This window comes from Mixophyes fleayi, chromosome 10 (assembly GCF_038048845.1).
Source record: "Mixophyes fleayi isolate aMixFle1 chromosome 10, aMixFle1.hap1, whole genome shotgun sequence".
NCBI classification, from domain to species: Eukaryota; Metazoa; Chordata; class Amphibia; order Anura; family Limnodynastidae; genus Mixophyes; species Mixophyes fleayi.
Genome location: NC_134411.1, coordinates 894665 through 918248, shown reverse-complemented (window position 1 = coordinate 918248; position 23584 = coordinate 894665). Strand labels below are relative to the sequence as shown.

The following is a 23584-nucleotide window of genomic DNA, read 5'->3' as shown; positions in this document are numbered from 1 at the left end:
TAATAAAAGAGGCTACCGTGGGAGCTGGACACGTGTGTGACTGACTGGCCAAGAGGTGATGCTCTGCCAGAGATGTACTGTGGAACCTATCTCACTGATTTATTTGAACTGATTTCCTCACTTGTTGGACCTGCTTTCGTTAGGGGGCCATGCTGTATTTAATCCTGTTCTGCAGAATATATCATCCTTCTATTTTCCTCTAATACCGTGTATGAGTGATTTGGGACCACGTATTTTCACATACATGTGTCCTGGTTATGGCAGGAGAGAACAGTAGTAGTATATGTTATGTATCGTATAAATAAAAAAATCTTTATGCATCAGGACAGTGTAATTAATAATTATTCTAAGCATAATTGCATAGACACATCTCTAAAGACTAATGAAATACAATTAAAAACACCTGTTGCCTTCCCCTCTGAAAAACAAATGTGAAACTGCTGTCAATCAAGTAAAGCAAATTAGTCTCAACAATTTCTTAAAGTATAGGATAATGTGTTATCTGCAGCAATGTTTATTTAGGCAATGGGAGGGATTAAGACGCAATCAGCCAATCAGACATGGGGGCTGATCGCCATAATTATATTTTCAGAACTTATACCAGGGGTAGTCTATGTCCTAGTCTTCTCAATCCTTACCCTGTTACGTGTTTCGGGGATGGGCTCCTCCTACAGGCAATTGGCACTGGCCCAGTGTTACAAAGGTAATTTATATAGAGTATACACAGATGTTACAATTGATATGATGATGTCACAATGAAACACATAAAACCGGATAAATCTAAAGCTTGTGTATAAAATACTACAAAATAAAAACATTTATAAGCCAACTATACTCCATATTTAATACGGCTAGTCTACAACTGTTTAACTGCACTTCTTCATTGGTCAGTGTCTTCTTGGCCCTTTACATCCCGTCTTCCACCCTGTACGCACCACTGAGAGTTCCTTCACTAAGATAACAAACGATCTTCTCTTGGTTAAGTGAAATGGCCACTTCCCCCTGCTCCTACTGCTTGATCTCTCCACCTCCTTTACTCCCTTGGTCCTTGCAGGCCCATCCTTTTCTGGCTTACCTCCTACCTCTCTGATCACTGCTTCAGTGGCCCTTCCTCTGGTGCCTGCTACCCTCTTCCAAGGTTCTGTTTTTGGCCCATTACTTTTGTCTCTTTAAACCTCCTTTCTTGGTCAACTCATTCAATCCTTTGACCTCCAGTATAACCTCTATTCTGATGACGCTATAATTTACCTTTACTCCTCTGACCTCCCTCCTTCTTTCCACTCCAGCTTGTCATCAAGCTCAACATAACCAAAACTGAGCCTGTCTTATTTCCGCCACCCAATGTCACATCTCCTCCTCCCATTATCTCAGTTTCTCGCAGTTGACAAGGTCATCCTCTCCCCTTTTCCCCATGCACGCTGCCGGGGGGTCATCATTGACTCTGCTCTCCACCCATCCAGTCCCCTCCAGCCTCCACCTTTGCTTTATTGCCAAGATTCACCCTCTCCTCTCTCTCAATGACATCAATACTGTTAATTCCAAAGTATATTACCAGTGTAAGGAAACTGAGTCTTTAAACAAGCAGAGGAAAATTTACTTCACAGCCGGAGAACATAAGCACATGCACAGGTTGGGTGTAGTATATGCTCTGAGTTTATCAAAACAAATTGTCATCTTCATATAACTCAGTCACGTAGACATTTTAGCACTGTGAGAATATGTCAGAAATACTCAGTAAACATCTATTTAACTCTGCCAAGTAAGAAACCATGATTTACTGTAGCTTTAAAGAGTGAGTAAAGCCACGGTTTGTAATTAATATATGGGAAAGCAGAATAAAATATATTAAATTACTTTATTATAAAAATATATAATAATATTCCTGGTGAGCTGGGGAACAAAAAACAGGGCTATAAAATGTATATGTTGTAATGCTCCACATTTTGTGAGAAGCGAGGGACAGGCTGGTTGATGTGATATCAAACTCATTTCATCACGTTTTGTGTCTTAAAATTTAAACTTTGGATCATATATCCTTTAAAAAATATAATCATTTGTAGGTTATTTTCATCACCTGTGTGAGTGTGCCGCTTTCTCTGTTGATTGTATAGTATTTACTCGGGAAATAGCAGACAGAGAAGGAGTGCCAGACTCCGCACATATAACAATGATACATAAACCGCTTATGGTGGACCACATACTATACCATCTTTAACCTTTACCAGAGTTAACTTAACAAACTAAAATAACGACACAGAGACTTGAATTGACGTTTGAAAGGTCAGGAATTTATTAGAGGCGAACCTGCTGGGGAAAAAATTGGTGGCCAATCTAAACAGACCAATCAGCATCCAGGCCACACCTACTAGTTGTAAATTCCGTCCAAACTAATTTGGACTCGACTAGGCGTAAAATGCCAAACTCCCCCATTTGGCATATTAGCTGAGGCCCGCCCGCCTAAGCGGAGCCCCTTAACCCCGAAGGGCTATTCTGACTAATTGCCCAATCCCTTTAAGAGGAGAGTGCCTACTACACCTTCAATGTAACAAAATGGCCGCTGATTGGGCTGCTTACCGCCACTTGTGAACACAAGTACCAGTACCAATACTACAAAATAGGGGATGGGTGGGTGGGTAACAAGTCTATCCGGCAAGAGGAAGTCACATCCTTTTCCTATATGTTATAAGCCCTTCTGGAAAAACGAACCCCTCCCCTTCCGGCTCTACTGATTGGATAACTCGGGTTTCTACCACAACCCAGATAAGTTAACTCCTGGTATGCCTGTACTTTTTTCCTCTGCCTGCCCCCTCAGCGTTTATATGCCCCCAAAACGGTCATCCGTATTTTGGACTACTAAAAACAGGAGGCGGGGCCACGATGACGCGTGCACGGCGTCACTAAGTGCCGCCCCCTCCGTTTAATTTACAGAGGCAGCCGGGATTCTGGAGAATTGCCTGCTCTCCCGGGAGTCCAAGAGGATTCCCAGACATTTGGGAGTCTCCCGGACATTCTGGGAGAGTAGGCAAAATAATTCCACTCACAACAAATATCCTCAAACTTCAGCTGTTATATTATATTGTGGTCTCCCTGGTTTACTGGAAACCAGTCCAGACACCTCGCTCATCCCAGTGCAGCAATCTGAAGTGTCTAAAACAAGGAAATGTTCACAGTAGTTTATGAAATCAATCTTTCATAGATTCCCCCCCGTTCTAAACTTAATACTGAGAAATCGGTGATGTCAGTGAACTGGTGATTTTTAGATCAATTTGCCTTTAATAGTTAGGCAAATAGTTTTGCCTTTAATACCTGTAAATCACTAAAATATAACAATAACATTACTAATTCTGCAAAAGGATCTTAAGTAGACCCCCCATGTGTCTAGAGGTCTAGTGACCATTTCCTATCTCAAATTACTGTAGCAAGAGGTGGTGTTTATACATGGACATGTCACATAAGTGTCCCACATTCCTATTTAATTTACCTTCATTTAATCCCTGTGCTAAGAGTTCATGGATACTGTGGTCTCTGTATCTGATCATAGACTATTGGAAATGACTCAGATAATTGTGGTATTTTCTCATTTCTACCTTATCTTCCTTTATATACAGGGGGGGGGGCATTACTACTTTATCTATAGCTCATCGCTGGCAACTGATGTATTTTGACATTTTCTGTTGTAGATAAACCACCCTCATTATCTGATATTATTGCCCAGCCAGCGAGACCTGAGGTGGGGAAGGAAACATCACTAACAACAACAATATCTGGATTCTCACCAAGAGACATTCAAGTCAGGTGGTTTAAAGGATTCAGCACATTTCCTGATAACGCTGTGACATCATCAGATCTACGGATTGGAGCGGACAGTTTATATACTTGTAATAGTACCCTGAGATTTACTCCTGAGCGCAGTGACCATAACACGTCCATCCGGTGTGAGGTGACACATACGGTCACTAAGTTAATCAGAGAGAAACATTATAAACTACCACTTGCAGGTAACAGGATACTGACTTCTTATACAGCCTATATTCTCAGTATTATGTAACATCTAGTCTATAGTTAAATTGCTGATATACAGGTATAGGAATGTGACCATCTTACTAGGTTGGATATTTTAGATTGGTGTAGTATATTATAAACATAAAAATGTTTACTGTCAAATTTATATTGTTTACAAATTGCGCAATCGTTGTAGACAGTTACCTCTTTCAGCTCACCAATTAGCACCAATTGGATAGTCAACCCCTGAAATATTATATACAGTATATTGTGACAAAGCCACTGGATTGGTCTTTGGTGGCAGGTATATTTCACCTAGGTTCCTAACCTACTAATTTTAAAACCCCCAGGAAAATGTATTTTGTGTAAGCTGCTTGCTGAAGGGCTGTAGGCTTGATTGAAAAGCCGGAAAAATGTCCTAGTGTTTATGGATGGAGAGTGAGGGTGAGCTCCATCCAATAGGCCTATAAATTGGGGTTTCCAGGTTACCTAAGATCCTGCTGGTAATCAGGAGCTGCACCTGAGTAGTGGTGTTAAAGGTCGCAGCTCAGTCAGTCCCTCACTGTCTGGAGACAGAGGCTCTGTGAGAGAGCCTGATAGCTGCCTGTAAGTTACTGTGCTGTAACTGCTTATGTTTTATTATAGTTTGTTAGTGTTAGGAACCAAGCCAGTACAATGAAACTCCGGGTCTACTCTGAAGGCCCGCTGTTCGCTGGAGCCCCTAGTGGTGGGGACAGACTTGGCCGCGGGCCGACAGAGGGTCGAGTAACGTATACTGACTTAAGGAGAACCCAGGAGTGGAGTGATTGGCATACAGTAGCGGGCAGGAAAACCAAGGTCAGAGGTCACAAGCACAGGTTCGAAATCCAGAGACAAGCGAAAGGTCAGGAGCACTAGCGGAGGAGCGGAATCCGGTTTTCAGGCAAATGGTCAGGGTCAGAAGCGTAGGTTCAGTGGTCCAGGAACAAGCAAATGTCATACACGGGAAGTCAATCAAAGGTAATAATCACCAAGCAGAGAGAGAACAAGCAGGCAGCAGAACTGAGGACAGGACACTATAACCGGCAATGAGGCTTAGTCCTCACTGCCTTTAAATAGTTCAAGCAACCAATCAGAGAAGAGCCCTCACAGGAGAAGCCTAATAGATAGAAGTGCTGGTGGCCAATCGTAATGCAGTGCTTAGCTGCATACTAATAACTGACTTCTCTACAAACTGCCTCCTAGGCACCTAGACAGCCATGATTGGCTCTCACCTAACTAGCCCTGTGCGCGCGCGCGCCCGCCTATTAATCAGCTGGCCGGGCACGGCGACAGGGAGTCTGTAGCGTCCCGGTTGTTGCCCAGGCAACCGGGACGTGGAAACCGGAAGTGACGTCCCGGTTACCGTAGCAACGGCCGGGACATCATTGGAGAATCCAGGAGAGTCGCGGCGGTGCCCGCGGCCGCCGCGATCTCTAACAGTTAGTCAGGAGTAACCACTGTTTAGCTAGACCTGGACTTATTCTTACTGCATAATACTGGCTGAGGCTGCATTTGGGTGAAATCTCTAGGCTGCTAATATTAGAGAACCCGGCTCACATAAGCTTACAATCTTTGGACAAGTTTCAGCCTATAGCGAGAGTTACTGGCTCTTGTGCCATGTTTCCCCCATATACCACGACCTCTCTGCAATGATATACAGCAGTACACCGCTGTATATCATTGCAAATGTACTGATTTTTGATAGTGTTGTATTGTGTTAGAAATGTAATGATTTTTGATGCAGTAGCCATATGTAGGAGGAAATGTGTTCTTGGAAGAAAGGGAATCCCAATTAAGCTAATTAGACCTTTTCATTGTTAGTGACCAGTTTTAGTTTGAATGCACAGCAGGAGGTCGTTACCTTTCCTTCCTGTGTAATTTTTCACCCTGTATCTTAAAACCTGTCTGAATAACACAACCAGCAAGTCATTTAGGAAATCACAGATTTATGTGAATTTTGTTAGGTTAAATGCAAGATTAGAGAATATATTACATCCTGATGGTAAACATCCAATGTAATATCTCAGACCTTGTGGTGCCAGCTTATCTTCAGTGGGCTGGGCTATCCTCTGCAAACATGTGTGTAAAACTGTATAAAAAAGCCCTTTTGCCCATGTAAAAAGTAGTAGTATTCCATCTGAACTTCTGGGTGTCACTAGCACCAATAGCTTGTGTGAGCAATAAACCATCACTGCTTGAAGATTCTGCCTGACGTCTATTGCCTGCTGTATCCTGTCACCAACAGATAAGAGCTTACACTCTAATCCGTTCCCCGGCTGTCCTGTGTTGAATCCAGCAACTCTGTGTCAACACTCTGCCCGCTACCCAGCAGTCCTTGTCCATAGTTTGCAGTCAGGTGGTACCAGTCGACCCACAGCAAAGAGGAGCTGCAGCAGCTATACAAGCTACCCAGAAGTAAGCAGTTCTAGGAGCCGTTGAAGGAGCCTAGCGGTGGCAGCCGAATTCTCCTACAACAATTTCGCAGTTTGCATTCGCAAGTCGGCGAGTGTCAGTAATAGTCGGTTGCTGGCGGTGAGAAAGCAACCCAGATAAACTGTACAGGAAGAACATCCTATGCCACCCTGGCGTGTTGCTGGGGACTGGTTGGTCTTGCCTTGCCACTAGAGCCCTTTATCCCAATTGTGCCCCTCTAAACGCAGTTGGAGCGGCTCTGCTGCCACCACTAGGCTTCTTCACCGGTGCTTAGAACTATTGCGTTCTGGGTAACTGTTACTAATAGTGCACCCCCTTGCTGGGCACCTGGGCTGGTCCCCCTTCCTTCTTTCAGATCAGAGTTGCTTCTTTCACCTCTGTTATGCACTGGCGGTGAAACTGCTTTTGGCCCATTCCCGGTTACAGGACTTTTTTCGGGCTGCACCCACTCTATGGAATTCTCTCCCTCGCACAATAAGACTCTCCTCTGGTCTACAAACTTTCAAGCGTTCTCTGAAAACCTACCTATTCAGACAAGCTTATAATATTCCTCAACCACCCTCTTAACCTCATCGCCTTTAGCCTGTTACCGCCTGTTACACAATTTCACACAAGACCACTACCCCCTGACCAACATTGTTGTGTGACAGGATCATTTAGCTTATGAGTCACTTTTACCTTTGCAGTCTGGCTGGGCCAAAATGTGTCAATCTCCCATTGTCCCATAGATTGTAAGCTTGCGAGCAGGGCCTTCTCACCTCTTTGTCTGTTTTACCCAGTTTGTTTATTAGTTTATTATGTTTGTCCCCAATTGTAAAGCGCTATGGAATATGTTGGCGCTATATAAATAAATGATGATGATGATGATAAGTCTATTACTCTTCCAGAGTCTGCTAGACTCCCGCAGCAGGTTAGCAAACTCCTCATGGGTGGCGTTTAAGGAGGGCCCTTTTTACTATATCAAAGTCTGCACAGTCCTTTGAGGGCACTCCACGGTAGGCCTCCACTGCAGGCTACATGGTGTACCCATTCCACTATGAGTACAGTGTGTAGCCTACAGGTCCTTTCAGATACTTGCAGGTGCTTATCAATATTTTAAGCACTTTCCTCATAACTAGGGCATGGCAGAGATTATAATCCAGATGCGCTAGGAGGCGCTTCCCCCTTGGCCTGTGTGACTGGTGCCCTTCCCTCTTGGTACCATGCTTTGATGATCTATGGCCACTCAGCTGCTTTGTCCCCAAGGCAGGGCCATCTTAACAACATTATGGGCCCATGGGCAAAGCAGTGCAACGGGGCCCATATATATATATATATATAGAGAGAGAGAGAGAGAGATAGGGACAGATGACCCTTGAAGGTTTGTTTTTGCAGGATTATTTATTCTAAATAAGAGCCCTGCCTATGGGGCCCCCTTGCCCGTGGGGCCCCCGGGCACCTGCCCATCGTGCCCAATGGAAAAGATGGCCCTGCCCCAAGGCCATCAGCTGGATCCTTAGCCCGTCTTCCCTGTGCTCATCATAGGACAGAGGGGCTGGTTCGTTTGGTACAGCTGCAGGTAGCGGGCTGAACGTTGGTACTGGAATGCTGGGTCCCAACCTCAGAACAGCCGGAAAACGCATTAGATTTGGGTCTAGTCTGCAGTTCACAGCAGATAAATTGGCTTCAATGCAGGTTCTTGAAGCAGTGATATTTGTTAGCTCAAGAAGTCCTTATAAGGACAGTTACACGATAGTTTGTGTACTAGCGATTATCCAGCATTTTCAGATAGAATAATACATAACATGGTCAAACAGTGCACTTTTTATACAGATTTAGAGACCTAACCTGGCAGGAGGTAATCCAGTCTCCTGCCGCTTTCACCAGTTCAGGCTGATTCAAGCAGCCTGCACATGGATCAGCCTGGAGGGGTTAACACCTTTTTACATTGCTGCTAGTGGCACCACTATGTCTGAGATATTGCATCAAATATTTAGCATCCGTATGTAATATATATATATTCTCTAATCTTGAATTTAACAAAATTCACATCAATCTGTGACTTCTAGATTACTTGCTGGTTGCATTATTCGTGTAGTTTGTCTATGTTATTAACAAGACAGGGTGAAAGGTAACAATCTCCCTCCTGTGCATTCAGGCTAAAGAATGTGTTGGTCATTCACAAATGAAAAGGCCTAATTAGCACTTCCTTTCGAAAAGTTACAAAAAAGAATTTCTCTAACGTATGGCTACTGCATCAGAAATCACTACATTTCCAATATAGAAATACAGCACAATATAAACAATCAGTACATTTACAATGATATACAGCAGTGCACTGCACCCCTAATTGAAAAGTATATCTACAATAAATTATTTAGAAGGGATCCAGCCACACATCCCTTCATTCTTTCCCCCCCCTACAGACCAGGTGGCGAAGATATCCCATCCGGTCACACTCACCTTTTATGAAGATGGCTCATTATCTGTCAGTCGTCTGTCTGCTGTAACATCGCTGTGTCACTTATCAGATAACCATGGAAGAGATTTACTATGTACTTATATATTATCATATATCATGTCTGTATTTTCTGTTGTGTTATTAGGAGATCCTGACCCTGTAGATCGAAGCAGGAAAACAGCACCGAGTCCAAGTAAGTAATACTGAAAGTAAATTCAACAACTCATTAGTGATCTCTGGGAGAAATCATGAAGATAATTACAGGGTGAATGGACCACCTCAATATAAATAAAAATGTGCTGATAAAATGATTTATTACATAGGAAAATTGTATAAAATGAGCTGACTGGGAAGAAATTGATTGTAAGCTCTTGTCCTCACCTGCGCCTGGTACAATAAGTTATGAGGAATTTAAGCCACACTATTAACTCACCTCAATGCTCCTTGTTTAGTGTAAGTCTTTAAATAACCCTTTATAAGAGAGGACCAGGATGTATCTGCGTGTGAGGAGATTATTCTATAGGATAATCATTACTGTGCAGCTGGTAACTGACACACAGGTTAGACCCAACTACGGCAAATATCATCCATCTCTCTGTATCTGTGTTGTGTTATCAGTCAGGTGAACAGAGCTCACAGCTGAAGTTTACACAGTTTCTACTATAGATCTACTCAGTCACTGAGTCATTACTAATGTATTATCCTTTTCTCCACAGGAGATGAAAGGAAATTTGAAATAAGAGGAATTGAGTGCGTGACGGAGAGACCCCGAGTGGGTGAGGAAGTCACACTTAGATGTAACGTTGGAGGATGTGATGAGGACGACTCCATGTTCTCCTGGTATAAAGGAATATTTCCTATTGATGGTGAAATGGAAAACAGAAACCTAGAGGACGGATCTGGCAGCTTCTCCACAATCACTTTCAAAGCAGAGGAATCGGACAGAAATTGTACAATCAGATTTGAGGCGTGTTATAACTATCATACAATTGAGGGAACATTTACTCTGACACTGGTGGAATAGGACAAGATCTGATGTTTATGTGAGGACCAGAATGAGTAATATCTTCCTGTGTACAATGCTCTGTATTAATGATGGAATCTCCTCCTAGTATGGGGATAGGGAATACCCGGCTCAGGAATCATGGGATTGGGAAGGTACCAGTAATACTTCCCGTCAGAGGATCTACAGCGACCTCCACAAACCGCAGAACAGACCTTATGTTCTACGTCACTTGTATAAATAACAGATCGGTCTCAGTTAATCAGGATATATCGGCTTAGGGGGGATGTTATCAACAGAAGTAAATGCAGCTGTCACCCCTTCCCATTTCATGTGATTTCTTAATCCGTCTCTGAGAATGTTTTTATAGATCACTTGTATTGTGGGACGAGAGGAAAATATTTGCTAAGTGTGTGAACCTAGGATAGATTATATGGAAGGTTGAACCTGATTGAACTGTGACTTTATTCAACTTTACTAAATCTGTAATTGTGTAAGATGGGCAGATACGAGTGTGCCTCCTTGAATGTGAGATGTGTGAATAACATTACACCTCTATATAAATATTATGACATTTTGTAGGAAGGGCTTTTTTTGATGAAGAGCTGGGAGAGGATTCTGCATGTTTGATGGCAATCCTGATATAACTGTGTCTGTGTAGTATTTGTAGCTGTGCAGCCAGATCTGTCCCCAATCAGGGGGTGTAATCATACTTTGGCCACTACTTTCACTGAAGAACTTTGTGAATTTTTACCCCTGACCAACACAAATACCCTGTAGAGACAGATACAAAGCCAGGAGAGAGCCAAACAGACTCACAACTGTAACTGCAGATAAATCTGCTTCTACCAAGTAATACAACAATGGGGGTAAATACCTTTTATCATCAGTTTTTCTGTAGCCAATAAGTATTATCCTTCTTACTTCTACAATGTAAGAAAATAAAATGTGCAAAATGCCAAAGAGGTCAGTGTTCTCCTCAGCACCTATTTCCCGGGTCCTCCACCCGGCTCTTGGAGCCCAACAGAGTCTTATTATGATAGAATAAACCATCATTTCTCCTATTAGAACAGTCTCTATGTGAACACTGCAGCCAGCAGTGTGTTATACTACTGACCACCAGTCTGACCAGTGTGAGCAATAACCTCCAACGTGTTTCATTATTATTGTTTTCTTGTTTTAATAATATTGTTTTATTGTATTCTTCATTATTCTTGTATTACAACTGCCCCCACCTGGCTGGCAAAATTTTCTGGGGAGAACACTGGGGGTGATAGATAGATATATATACAGATAGAGATAGAGATATATATATATATATATATATATATATATATATATATATATATATATATATTACACAGAAAAAGACTTGATGGTGCGTAACTCAATAGATCTACTATCTGGTGCGCATTCTCACTACTGGAGAGACTTGGTGCTTTTGAGATATGCATGAAGGCTTTTCCCGCTCTCTGCTTAAAATGTGTTCACAATTGCACTGTCTCTGTTATGAGACTTGTACATCTATATATGTATGATATGTGTGAAACACTTCTCTATTGGCACATGTATGTATGATTAGTTTTGTTGATATAACACTACTAAACTATTGTGGCGTCCTATCCAGCGCCGGTGCTAGGGTTCACGGCGCCCTAGGCAAAATTTCGCCGCCCCCCCCCCCCCCCCGCAAACACACTAAAAAAAAAAAGTAGATTTTACTTACCATTTCTTTCTTTTCTCTAGCTGATCCGCGCCTTCTTCACACAGAGGCGGAGTGATGCATGCTGGAAGGGGAGGGGGGGGCGTCGGGAGAGAACTTTATTCACACTGTCTGTCAGGGGAAAGAGGAGACAAACAACAAAGGAAAAAGGTGAATGCATTTGTGACAGAGTAATCACCAATACTCTCTATATTGGATATTAGGGAGCCCTAACTTTTAAGGTCATAGGTGCATAAACTTTTAATCTTTAACATATGGCTATTCAGTTACCACTTTTCTTTCTTATAGTTCCTGTGGAATTTTTGTTAATTTGGATCTCCACCTTTTATCATCTCATAACTCTGTGTATCAGCATCTCCCTCCATTACAATATTGAAGTATATTTACTAAACTGCGGGTTTGAAAAAGTGGAGATGTTGCCAATAGCAACCAATCAGATTCTAGCTGTCATTTTGTAGAATGTACTAAATAAATTATAACTAGAATCTGATTGGTTGCTATAGGCACCATCTCCACTTTTTCAAACCTGCAGTTTAGTAAATATACCCCATTGAGTCCTATATACTCTCCCTCTTCCTTTCTAGTATGTTCTCCCCTTTTCTTCGACAGTACTACAACAACATACTAAAGAATTTCTCTCACTATCTGTGAAAGTCCTCTTCGAAACCTTCCAAAGGGATCCCATCCCTCACTTCCAAATTCTCTAAAACTATCCTTTAACTCCTGCACCGTAGCCAAATGTTCATGTATTTCAGCCTCATTATCCTTTATGCCTGTGCAACATTCCTGTCCCACCAAAGCACATGTTCCTCCTAAAGATGCCAACATCTGGTCTAGCGTCATCCTGTTCTGCAATGCCACTTTCCAAATTTGGGAAACCCTTTTTATGGTTTGATCAATTGCCACAAATACTTCTCCTATAGTGGACAAAGTAAAGAAAGTTCCAGCAGTTTCTCCATCACTAAACCTAAACAACTTGTCCCCTTTCCCCAAAGCTCTTTTTTCTTTGTGCATCAGATAGATCATCCCTATAGGAACCAATTCATGATTTATGGGAATACTTCTAGGCACCCCAGGGCATCCAAGCATAAGCTTTATTACCACACACCCAGTATAAACCCTTTTATAGTGGAAGAGCTCCAATTGCGATATATATGTGGCTGAAATCTGACATGAAAAACATCAGATTTCTTCTTACTGTTGTGTTACACCTGTTGTTAAATCCACATCCATTTTGGGATATATTATTTAAAGTCTGATTTCTAGTAAAAGTTCCATTTTCTGCTGTGGTATACCATTAATATTCAGTACTTACAACCAGAGCCGGATTTAGACCTCATAGGGCCCTAGGCAAGATACTGGTTTGGGAGATTTGTTTCATTTCTACACTTTTTAAGCTCCTGATTGTTAGTTCCAAAAGAAGCACATTTCCAATCCATTTCCTCTACATCCTTTTGTGTACCAGAATGGGCCACCAATAATATGCCTGATGCGGCACTATCTGGTAAATATGTACATACTCAACACTCACTCTGATTAAGCCTTTGAGCAATTTTATTGTGCATGTCTAGAACTGAATTTCTTATTGACATTTCTTCAAACTTTTCCTGCTACACCTCCCCATGTCAGCCCCCTGCTTACCAGTATCCTCACACCACCTAACACACTTTCTCTCAGGAACTTGTATTGTTACTGATGCATGCACTTCTCAATAGGGGCAATTCCTGACACTTATCAACCTGCTCATCCATTTCTTTCCCGTTTATTATAGAGGAGTACCTTTCCATTACCCCTGCCTTTGTTTATTCTCTTGCCTGCCTTGCATGCCTATGACCACAGCATCAATACATATGAACAGAGCTCCTGCAGTTATACAAATAGCACATAAGCATGTCCACAATTTTTTATCAGGACTTGGTCCAAAACGTCTGTCAGAATAATCCATTTTATGTGTTCTTTTCTCCACAAAGCTCCTCCGTAGGCTTTAGACCAGATTATCAGGGACTCTGCTGTTGGTAATTGCCACAGTGTTACTATGACTGTAAAAATATTACTTACTTGTTGCTTGCGTGTGTTGGCAAGAAACCCAGAATTACTTTGCAAAAATTTCTCACTTTGATGCTTTCACTTCCTCTTTTTAAATGAAGCGTGTTTCTTGCAGAAGGTTTTTCTACCACATCTTTTTCAGGAGATTTTACCTTATTCTTGCAGAGAGAGTCGTGAATCCACGTGTATTTCTCCTTGAGTTTAACTGCTGTAGTTGTTGCCAACAATATTTGAGATGGCCCTTTCCACCAGTCGGTCAGCAACCCAGATCTCGGGAAACTCCGGACCATAATCTTGTCACCTGGCTGTAGATTATGATAGGCATTGACAACTGAAAGAGATTGTGTGCCAACCACAGCAGCGTGAATTTTCTTCAGTTGGTTGCTGAGTGTGATTAAATAATTCACTGTTAGATCATTTGTTTTACTGCGGTCACATGCGGGAGCTGAAACAATATTAGTCAATTTTCCAAAAATGATTTCATATGGGGAAATGTTCAATGGCCTTCTCGACACGATCCTAATTGTATGCAATAATAATGGCAGAGCTTCCGGCCACAATAACCAAGTCTCTTAACATATTTTTCAAAGTTTATTTTTTTAATTGTTCTATTGTACCTTTCTACTTTTCCACTTGATTGTGGGAGATAGGATGTGTGTAATTGTTGTGTGATACCCACTAATTCACACATCTTTTTAAACACCTAATTCCTGTAACAACCTAATTCCTGTAAAATGAGTACTTTGGTTTGATGATATAACATAAGGTATACTGTACCTACACACAAACTCTTAGACAAGTTTCATTACTGTAATTGTTGCTATTACTTTAGCTACGGCGTATCCCTCCTCCCAAACTGAGAATAGGTCTATGTAAACCAAAACATATTGCAACAACCTAATATTGGAAGTTGAATAAAGTCTATCTGCAAGATTTGGAAAGGAACCTCTGTCTGTTAAGCTGTGAAGGTGTTGTTTAAACTGGTCTACCTGCATTGCTCTGCAAGCAGATAATACATGGAGCACAGTATTTGATAGATGTTAAGGTGATACCAAAGTGGGCAAGAGTGATTTGGGGCGACAGGACCTTCAAAGCTGTGCCACATACTGACCTCATCCTGTGAGTATCCTACATTTTCCCACTTGGTCCTTTCCTGGAAATCACAAAATTTTTGCATTTCTATTAATAATTGTACATGAGGTAAACAAACATTGTGTATGTCACATACTTGGTCTTGTTCAATTGGTTTATGTGCTGCTGCTATAGCAGCAGTAACATCTCAATGGCTACTCTTGGTAACTTCACCATGTCCTATCTTATGAGCCTTACATTTAATGATAGCAATTTGTGATGGTAACCGTATTGCTGCCAGTAGCTTTTTAACTGCTTCTGCATGTGCAATAGGTGATCCTGTTGCGGTCAAAAAGTCTCTTTGGCATTGTTCATGATTTTGGGGAAATCTTGACACAAATGAATAGCGTTGTCTGTGAATATATTAACACTTTTATTTTCTGGTAGATGTTGTTTTGGTTAATGCCTTGAGTTCAGCTAATTGTGCAGAATGTGGCGGTTGCAATGGTGATTAATATACAGTTTGAATATCATCCACCACAGCATAACCTGACTGTATTGCACCTGTTTCTGTTTGCTTATGGCAGATTCCATCCACATAATACATTAAGTCAGGGTTTTGAAGGGGAATTTCTCTTAAATCAAGTCTTGGCAATGATTGCTCCTCAACATATAACAGACAATCATGTAAAATTTCAGCGCTATCCCTATTTTCAGTAACCCCCCACTCCTCTCTCTGAAACTTTTCAGTTTCAACAATGGGCATTAGTGAAGCAGGGTTCAAAACATTACAACATACAAGCTGTATGTGTTGGGGTAGTATTAATGAAAGTTCCCATTTTGTGTTGCAAGCAATAGTGGCATGTCTTGTTTTCTCACAATTTAGGAGCAAAGCTACTGCATGAGGAATATGTACTTTTAGTGGGCACCCTGAATACAATATCCACAGATTTTTCAAGAATGAGCGCTGCAGCCACTATAGCTCTCAAACAGACTGGAAATCACTTTACAACTGGGTCCAATTGAGCGCTATAGTACGCTATGGGACTGGAATCATTACATATTTTTGAGTGAGCACAACTATGCCATGTCCATCTGACAAAATAATGAGAAGGGCAGGTCATAATTTGGTATTCCCAACGCCGGAGCACTGAGCAATGCATTTTTTTTGACAGGAACATCTCCACTTTTTCAAACCAGTAGCTTGATAAATTTACCCCGTTGTGTACATTTTCTGCCAGGAAAACAAGCAGTGCTTTAGAGTGAGAGTGAAGTAGTAAAATCAGGTGAACATAGCTGCAAATCATCAACATATTGAATCAATGTGGATCCACCTGGTAAAGTGAGTGACTCCAAGTTTTCTGATTTTTACTAAATATTGTGGAAGAATTTATAAATCCTTGCGGTATTCTGGGCCAAGTGTACAGAGTGGTTCTGTATGTAAATGCGAAAGGTCATTGACTGTCTGGGTATATTGGTATACTAAAGAAAGTGGAACCCAAGTCAATCACTGTAAAATATGTGCTTTGAGGCAGTATCTGCATTAAAATTGTTGCTGGAATAGGGATAACTGAGTGCAAGGGCTCTACCACTGAATTAATTGCTCTGAGGTCTTGAATTAGTCAATAACCACGACCCTCACTCTTTTTAATGGGTAATATTGGTGTGTTCGCTGCACTCGTGTTTTCTCAAGTAATTCCTGGATTACAGGAAAAATACCCATTTCTGCTTCTGGTGACAATGGGTATTGTGGTCTGCTGGGAAAGACTGCACCTGGTTTTAGTTTAACTTGCACTGGAGTAACAGTCCGCATATTTCCAATATATCGTGTGGACTAGTTTCCCATGACTTGTCAAGGTTGGTGTCAAGCATTTGGGACACCTGCGGTAATAACTGTATGTTCTAACCCCCGTACATAGGGGGTTTGAACATACAACTAAATTATATTATAATAAATGCATGGATGTAATTAACAGAACAAATCGCGTGGCATGCAGAGACAATTCAGCAGACAAGACATGGACAGAGAGGACAATGGAAAGTGGGCAGACATGAGACATAAGGTAGAGGACCCTGCCCTTTAGAGCTTACATTCTAAAGGGAGTGTATAATGAGAGACAAAAGGAGCAAATGGGAACAGTAGACATTGATGGGTTCATCATGGTGCAGAGGTCTGCAAGATACTGAGGCCTGAAGTAAAGAGGCCTAGATGGGGCCACTATGGCCTAGGTGGTTCAGAGTCCTGGAAGGCCCAGATGGTGCAGAGGCCTATTTAGATACCGTCCAGAAAGGTAAGGAAAGGAGGCAGGGGGAGGAAAGCAGCATGGCAGAGAGTGATGAAGGGGGAAGTAGCAGAATGGCACAGAGTGATGAAGGGGGGGCGGGCAGAATGGCACAGAGTGATGAAGGGGGGAAAAGCAGCATGGCAGAGAGTGATGAAGGGGGAAGTAGAAGAATGGCACAGAGTGATGAAGGGGGGGGGCAGAATGGCACAGAGTGATGAAGGGGGAGAAATCAGAAAGGCACAGATTGATGAAGGAAGGGGAGCAGAAAGGCACAGATTGATGAAGGAAGGGGAGCAGAGAGGCACAGATTGATAAAGGAGGTGGAGCAGAAAGGCACAGAGTGATGAAGGGGGGGGGCAGTCTGATGAATAGGGACCAGGAGAAGGGAAGAGCAAAAGCAGCATGGCACAGTGTGATGAAGGGGGGTAAGGTGAGAGGGGGAAAGCAGCATGGAGGGTGCAGTGTGATCATAAGAGGGCCCAGCAGGGTGATCATAAGGGGCACAGTGTGATCGTAAGGAGGCACAGTGTGGTGATGATGAAGGGGCTTGGTAATTTGTGTGTGATGGCATGGGGGCTTGTGGCAATGTAATGTGTGTGATGGCACCCAATGTTTGGTGACTGTTCTGCCCAATCTAAGGGGCAGGCCAAGACTGTGTACTCTTTATATACACACTGCATTCTTTCTATACTACACTCAGGGATAATTCCCCCTCTAGCTACTCCCTGATTAGACATCTTATCATATATTCCAACAGTTATACAATATATCACCTCTATTTTGTCAGGAAATTGCTCATGAACCCCTTTATCTGTCACAAGCCGCTCTCTGCGCACTCGTGACTTGGAAGCTTACTGTAAGGGAACACACAGGATTCCAGCCCAAATCTCACACTCGCCTCTTTCTCTAAGACTACAGATTTAATGGTCCCTTTCCCAACACAGATACCGGCTTCCACACCTCTCGGTCAACTGCCACCAGTTACGTATAAGGCCCGTAGCAAACCTATGACTTAATCACCCTATTATGCACACTTGGAGCTCTGGTAGCTAAAGAGTTAACCCTTCACACTCAGGTTTCTAAAGAGTTAACCCCAGCCAAGTAAGCTCTCTCTTCTAAACAGGAAATGGACTGTTTAGAGCAATAAGGACAGAATTATTAAATTGTTAGATTTAATATACAAAAGGTACAATGCTTACAGAAATAAAAGAAAACAATTAGATAAAGATTTGACATACAAATAAAGAACTGCAAATAGTTATAAAAACAAATGAGATGAAAGTACAGAGCATCACTTACGTTTAATAATCTGGATGCCTGGGGATAGGCAGAAAAGATGGACAGTCCTTCAATTAGATTGATCCCCAAGAAGCTGACAATTTGCCCCTTCACAACACAGGTTTTTTAAGCAAAATGAAATGGGATGGCCTTCACAGGGGCAGTATTGATGCTAATGTGGGGGCAGGAATGTCCATTGGGTGTCACTTTAATTTGCTGACAAATATTCCAAAAGTTTTGACCTTTGGTAACTCTCCAAAGATATATCCCAGAGACATAACGTCCTCTTCAATAAACCAGTCATAATCTCCCGCACTTTTAAATACCAAACATGATGGAATTATGCCAATCTGACATCCCTTTCCCAAAGACATGTGAAGGCACACAGGTTTCCCAAAATATGAAATATGAAGGTATTTCCTTTTGAAGTTCATATTTCTATATACCAGCATATAGAGCCTTCAGGTTTTACCTGGGTCTCCAAGATTCTCACCTAGGCATATGACTCTCTAATTTACACAAAGTGGTTCTTTTGTGTTTACAGTACCTATTGAAAGGAAGTCAATTAGGAAGTGGAATACATCATCAAAACAATGGGTGTCTAGTTAAACAACCAAGGTATGCGGTGGTATGTCCGAGTCTGCCACAAAAACACTCATGCACAAAGTATATATTTATAAAATGTTTATTCTAACATATAAAAAACCATAATAGGTACAACCAATGAGGACTATAATCTGTGCCAAAACAATTGGTTGCGAGGTAGGTGCACCTACACGTTTAACCAGATATTATATGTACCAGTCCAGCAACTGTATAAAAACCGTTCCACTCTAATATTATAGAGATTGCGATATATTTTTCACGGAATTTCCAAACCCTGTCAGGGAATTTAAATGGAGAATAAAGTGATGTATTTGGGAGGTCCAACTCCGGAATAACTTATGAAATCCAATACGAAATGTCAAAAGGTAACAAAGGTCTCTTACCAATTCTGGCGATGTATTATAGGACCAGTACCTTATTCTGTACTATGTACTGTGTAACCGACATGGATCCTCCTCCTCTAGATGCAGAAAATATACGGAGCTCTATGGATAGCTCTTGTTCTCACCACATGAACTCCAAACACTAGCGCGTGGTCTCGCTAGTGACCGACGTCATAGAAGTGCGTCCCCGTCTCCTCCGGGACTCCTCGGGACTCTTCAAAAGTATAAAGTTGAACGGTGATAGAAAGATGCACTGGTATAGGCACTAGACTGTAGTCCACAAGAATGGTTAAAATAATTGCTGTTCATCTGACGCGTTTCATCCCCATATAGGCGATTTCCTCAGAGATAGTTTCCACACTGACTTCAGTCGTCTTTTAAGACCACAGCAAATTACAAACAATTAACACCTGGTAAAAAATTAACCCTTTGTGAATCATGCATGAGTGTTTCGTCCCTATACTTGTAGAGGGTATTATATCCATTAGAAAAAGCATATATATATATATATAAAAAAGCAAACCAAACAAAATTCTACACATATTTCCAAGTGGACATTTTTCATATGTAGTGATGTTCTCTTGTTGTTTTAACATTTCTTCTTAAAAACATACAAGTATCCATGTGCTTAGTTGTTCCTCCACATATATACATGCATATAATTATACATATATATACATAGTATTTATCAAGTTACACACACAACCATTTTTGAAAATATATATATATACAAGTATTTTGTTCTATTTAGCTAACATTCTAACGTGAGAATAGATTGACATTAGCAAAATTGCTATTTACTAGATCCATATTTTAATAAACATTTGACTATAATGAGAAAGGTATAAAAATTTTTAAAAAATATATATTATAGAAACCAGAATCTACCATTACTATCAGGCAGACATAGAGCATAAAAAATATATAAATAAAATAATAAAAAGGAAAAAGGGAGATCACTACATAGGCAGACATCTAGTTATCTGGTAGAACTCGTTCATATAATATCATTAAGTTCAAGAGACTCATTTAGACCTACAGGGTACAATGTGTCTAAGAGATAAATCCAGTATACCTCCTGTTTGCATAATTTTTTATATCTATCTCCTCCCCTTGCTGTAGGTTTAACACACTCCAAACCAGTAATAGAGAGACCTTCTGGATTACTATCATGCTTATCACAAAAATGTCTCGACACACTGTGAGATCTCAAACCCTTTAGAATATTTCTTCTATGCTCATTGAAACGCAGTTTAAGTTTTCTTGTCGTACGACCTACATAATATAGGTTACAACTGCACCTCAGTAAGTAAATTACATAAGAAGAATTACAGTTGATAAAACCCCGTATATTATACATTTTCTTTGACTCTATGTTTTCCACTGAAATTTCCTTATTCCTAATATATTTACAGGTTATACAGCGGGCTCCACCACATCTATAAGAACCATCTGGAACTGAGGCGAACCATTTTAGTTGTGTTTCCATCATAGGACTACCGCTACTTCCAGAATTGTCACATGACTTTTTTATTTTTATTTGTGAATGTCTTTTCAAAAAACTTGGTGCCAATAAATTTTTTAAATTATTTGCTTTCTTAAAAACCACTATTGATTTTTCTGGTAAAATAGATTTCAAAACCGGATCTTGTTTTAGTATTGAATAATTAGAGCATAAGATCTTTCTTATTGCTGTAGAAGATTCATTATATTTAGAAATAAAAGCCCATTCTGTATTTTCGTTATTTTTGTTGACTCTACTATGATCCCTTTTCTCATCACTTTTAGCCCCTGCAGTCTTTTTTAATTCAGGATCAAGAGTCCCATCATTAGTATTCAACAGGGTTCCTCTATTCATTAGTTCTACTTCTTCAAATGCTTGTTTAACCAGTAGGGGAGGGTACCCTCTATCAAGGAAATTTTTGGATAATATCTTGGCCTGATCTAAGTAGGTATCTTTATCCGAACAGTTGCGACGTATACGCATGAACTGTCCTTTTGGTATATTCTTTTTCCATTTGTGATAGTGGGCACTTTTGAAATGGAGATAATTATTACAATCTACCTTTTTAAAGAAAGTGGAGGTGGAAATATTACCATCTTTAACCACTAGGGACAGATCAAGAAACTCCATGTTTGTTTCGTGGTATTTGTGAGTAAATTTAAGATGATATTCATTCTGATTCATGTAATCAACAAAAGCTTGTGCTCGTGCTTCTCCCCCTTTCCAAATAAAAAACAAATCATCTATATAGCGGCCATAGAGGACGAGGTCCGCCCCGAACTCACCCGCCCACACGTGGGACTCTTCAAAGGCTCCCACGTACAGGTTGGCATAGCTCGGGGCGAAGCGCGTCCCCATGGCCTTCCCTTTGGGTGTCTAGTATCTGCATGTCTTAAGCTGGTCTCCTCAAAAAGGATCTGCTCAACCTAATTACCTCCTACTGAGCTAATCGACCAAATGTTTTAGAAAGGAAACAAACATTTATCTGAGGGGAAAATCATGTTCACTTCTATGTAGCAATGCAATATTTTATTTGGGCCCTGACATTTAATATTCTATTTCATCCTATCAGATTTATGTTCTTATCCTGACATACACTATGGTTCTGGCTGTCCTTCGTGGGCTTGCCACACCCCCTCTAGTAGTTTGGTTATGCCTCTCCAAACTGTCCTGAGTGTCTTGGCAATAAAAAAACAATTCTGAAGAGTCAGGAGAACTGAAAGAGAATAAGCCTTGGGATGAAAGCCATAGTTATAGTAGAACGGAGAAACCTTTTGTGTCAGAATGAGGAGAATTATTGTAGGAATACTCCCCCCAAAACTGACCAATCATCCTGGAGTTGTGAACTATAACATCTTAGAAATTGTTTCAGAGTCTGAGATACCTTTTCTGTCTATTAGTTTGTAGATGATATGCAGAAGGGTAACTGTGATTAGTACCGACAGACTGCAAAAAGCTCTGCAGAACTAAGCATTAAATTGTACCCCTTTTTCGGAAACTTGATCTCAGGAATTCCGTGTATGGTTTAACAATATGTCGGGCAAAGAGGGAAGAGAACATCTATGCTGTAGGTAATTGGTGCATGGTATGAAATCTTGCTGAACCTGTCCACCATGACCCGGATGAAAGTGAAGCTTTTGGAAGATAATAGTTCCCCCAAGAAATCCATGCATAGTTTTGTCCCTGAACACTTGGGGATTGCCAGAGGATTCAGCACGCAAAATAGTACAGTTTAGAGGACCTTCTCTAGTATCCTTTTCCCAAGTAGGCCACCAGACTAGCCTGGAGATAGTCTTATTCATCTTCCTAATTCCAGGACGACTGGAGATTTTATGATCATGTAACTCTGACAACATTAGTTGTCGCATATTTTAAGGAACAAATTAAAGTTGATTGGGTTTACCAGATGGAACTAAAGCATTGATTTTGTTTAAGTTGTGCAGACACATCTGAAGTCGGACCTGCAAGAACCTGGTTTGGCTTGATCACTTATAAATAACTTATTTTAAAAATGTATTTAAATTAATAGTGCAGTGCGCCAATTTATAGAATTGAAAATGTACCAATTTTTTTGTATTGGTTTGTGTTTTGTATGAAATGTATTGATTTCTTAAACAGTATGTTATGAAATTGTCTGAAGGCAGGTAATCTCATGTTAATTAAACCTTCCCATCTCTGAGTAACAATCACGTTTTTTGAGTCTGAAAGCACAGGAGGAGGTAATTAGACTTGCTGGTAGACTTTCTATCTTTGTAAGACTCCGGATGCAAGTGATCACAGATTGATGTGAATTTTGCAAGTTAAATTGCGTTAAATATAAGATTAGAGAAAATGTTATATCCTGATTCCATGTAAACATTCAATATAAAACCACAAACATCGCGGTGTCACTAGCAGCAATGTAAAACCCCTCCAGACTGATTTATGTGCAGGCTGCATTAAGCAGCCTGGATTGGTTAAAGGGGCAGAGGCTGGATTACCTCCTACCACAGTATGCGTATAAAAAGGGCACTGTTTGACCATGTAATGTATTATTCCATCTGTACCGTCTGAACTCACTAGTACCACAAACTAGTGTAAATGTTCTTATTAGGACACTTGAACTAATGAAACATCACTACTTAAAGATCCTGCTTTGATGCCTACTTACCTGCGGAAATTCCTGTGACCTACAGATTAGACCAATATAATCTGTTATCCGTCTGTTCTGAGGTTGGAACCCAGTACCAATGTTCTGCCCGCTGCCCTGCAGCTCTGGCCAATGTGATAGGCCAGGGGGAACCATCCACAGC

General features: G+C 41.0%; 1 protein-coding gene across 1 annotated transcript in view; it reads left to right on the top strand.

The window, feature by feature from the left end:
* LOC142103528 (uncharacterized) overlaps positions 1-10862 on the top strand; it is a 43679-nt gene extending 32817 nt beyond the window's left edge. The window contains exons 10-12 of the mRNA XM_075187572.1: positions 3681-3998; positions 9042-9089; positions 9613-10862. Of these exons, the coding sequence (XP_075043673.1) occupies positions 3681-3998; positions 9042-9089; positions 9613-9920 (674 nt within the window). The 3' untranslated portion in view covers positions 9921-10862. The remainder of the gene's footprint in view (positions 1-3680; positions 3999-9041; positions 9090-9612) is intronic.
* The last annotated feature ends 12722 nt before the right edge of the window (positions 10863-23584 follow it).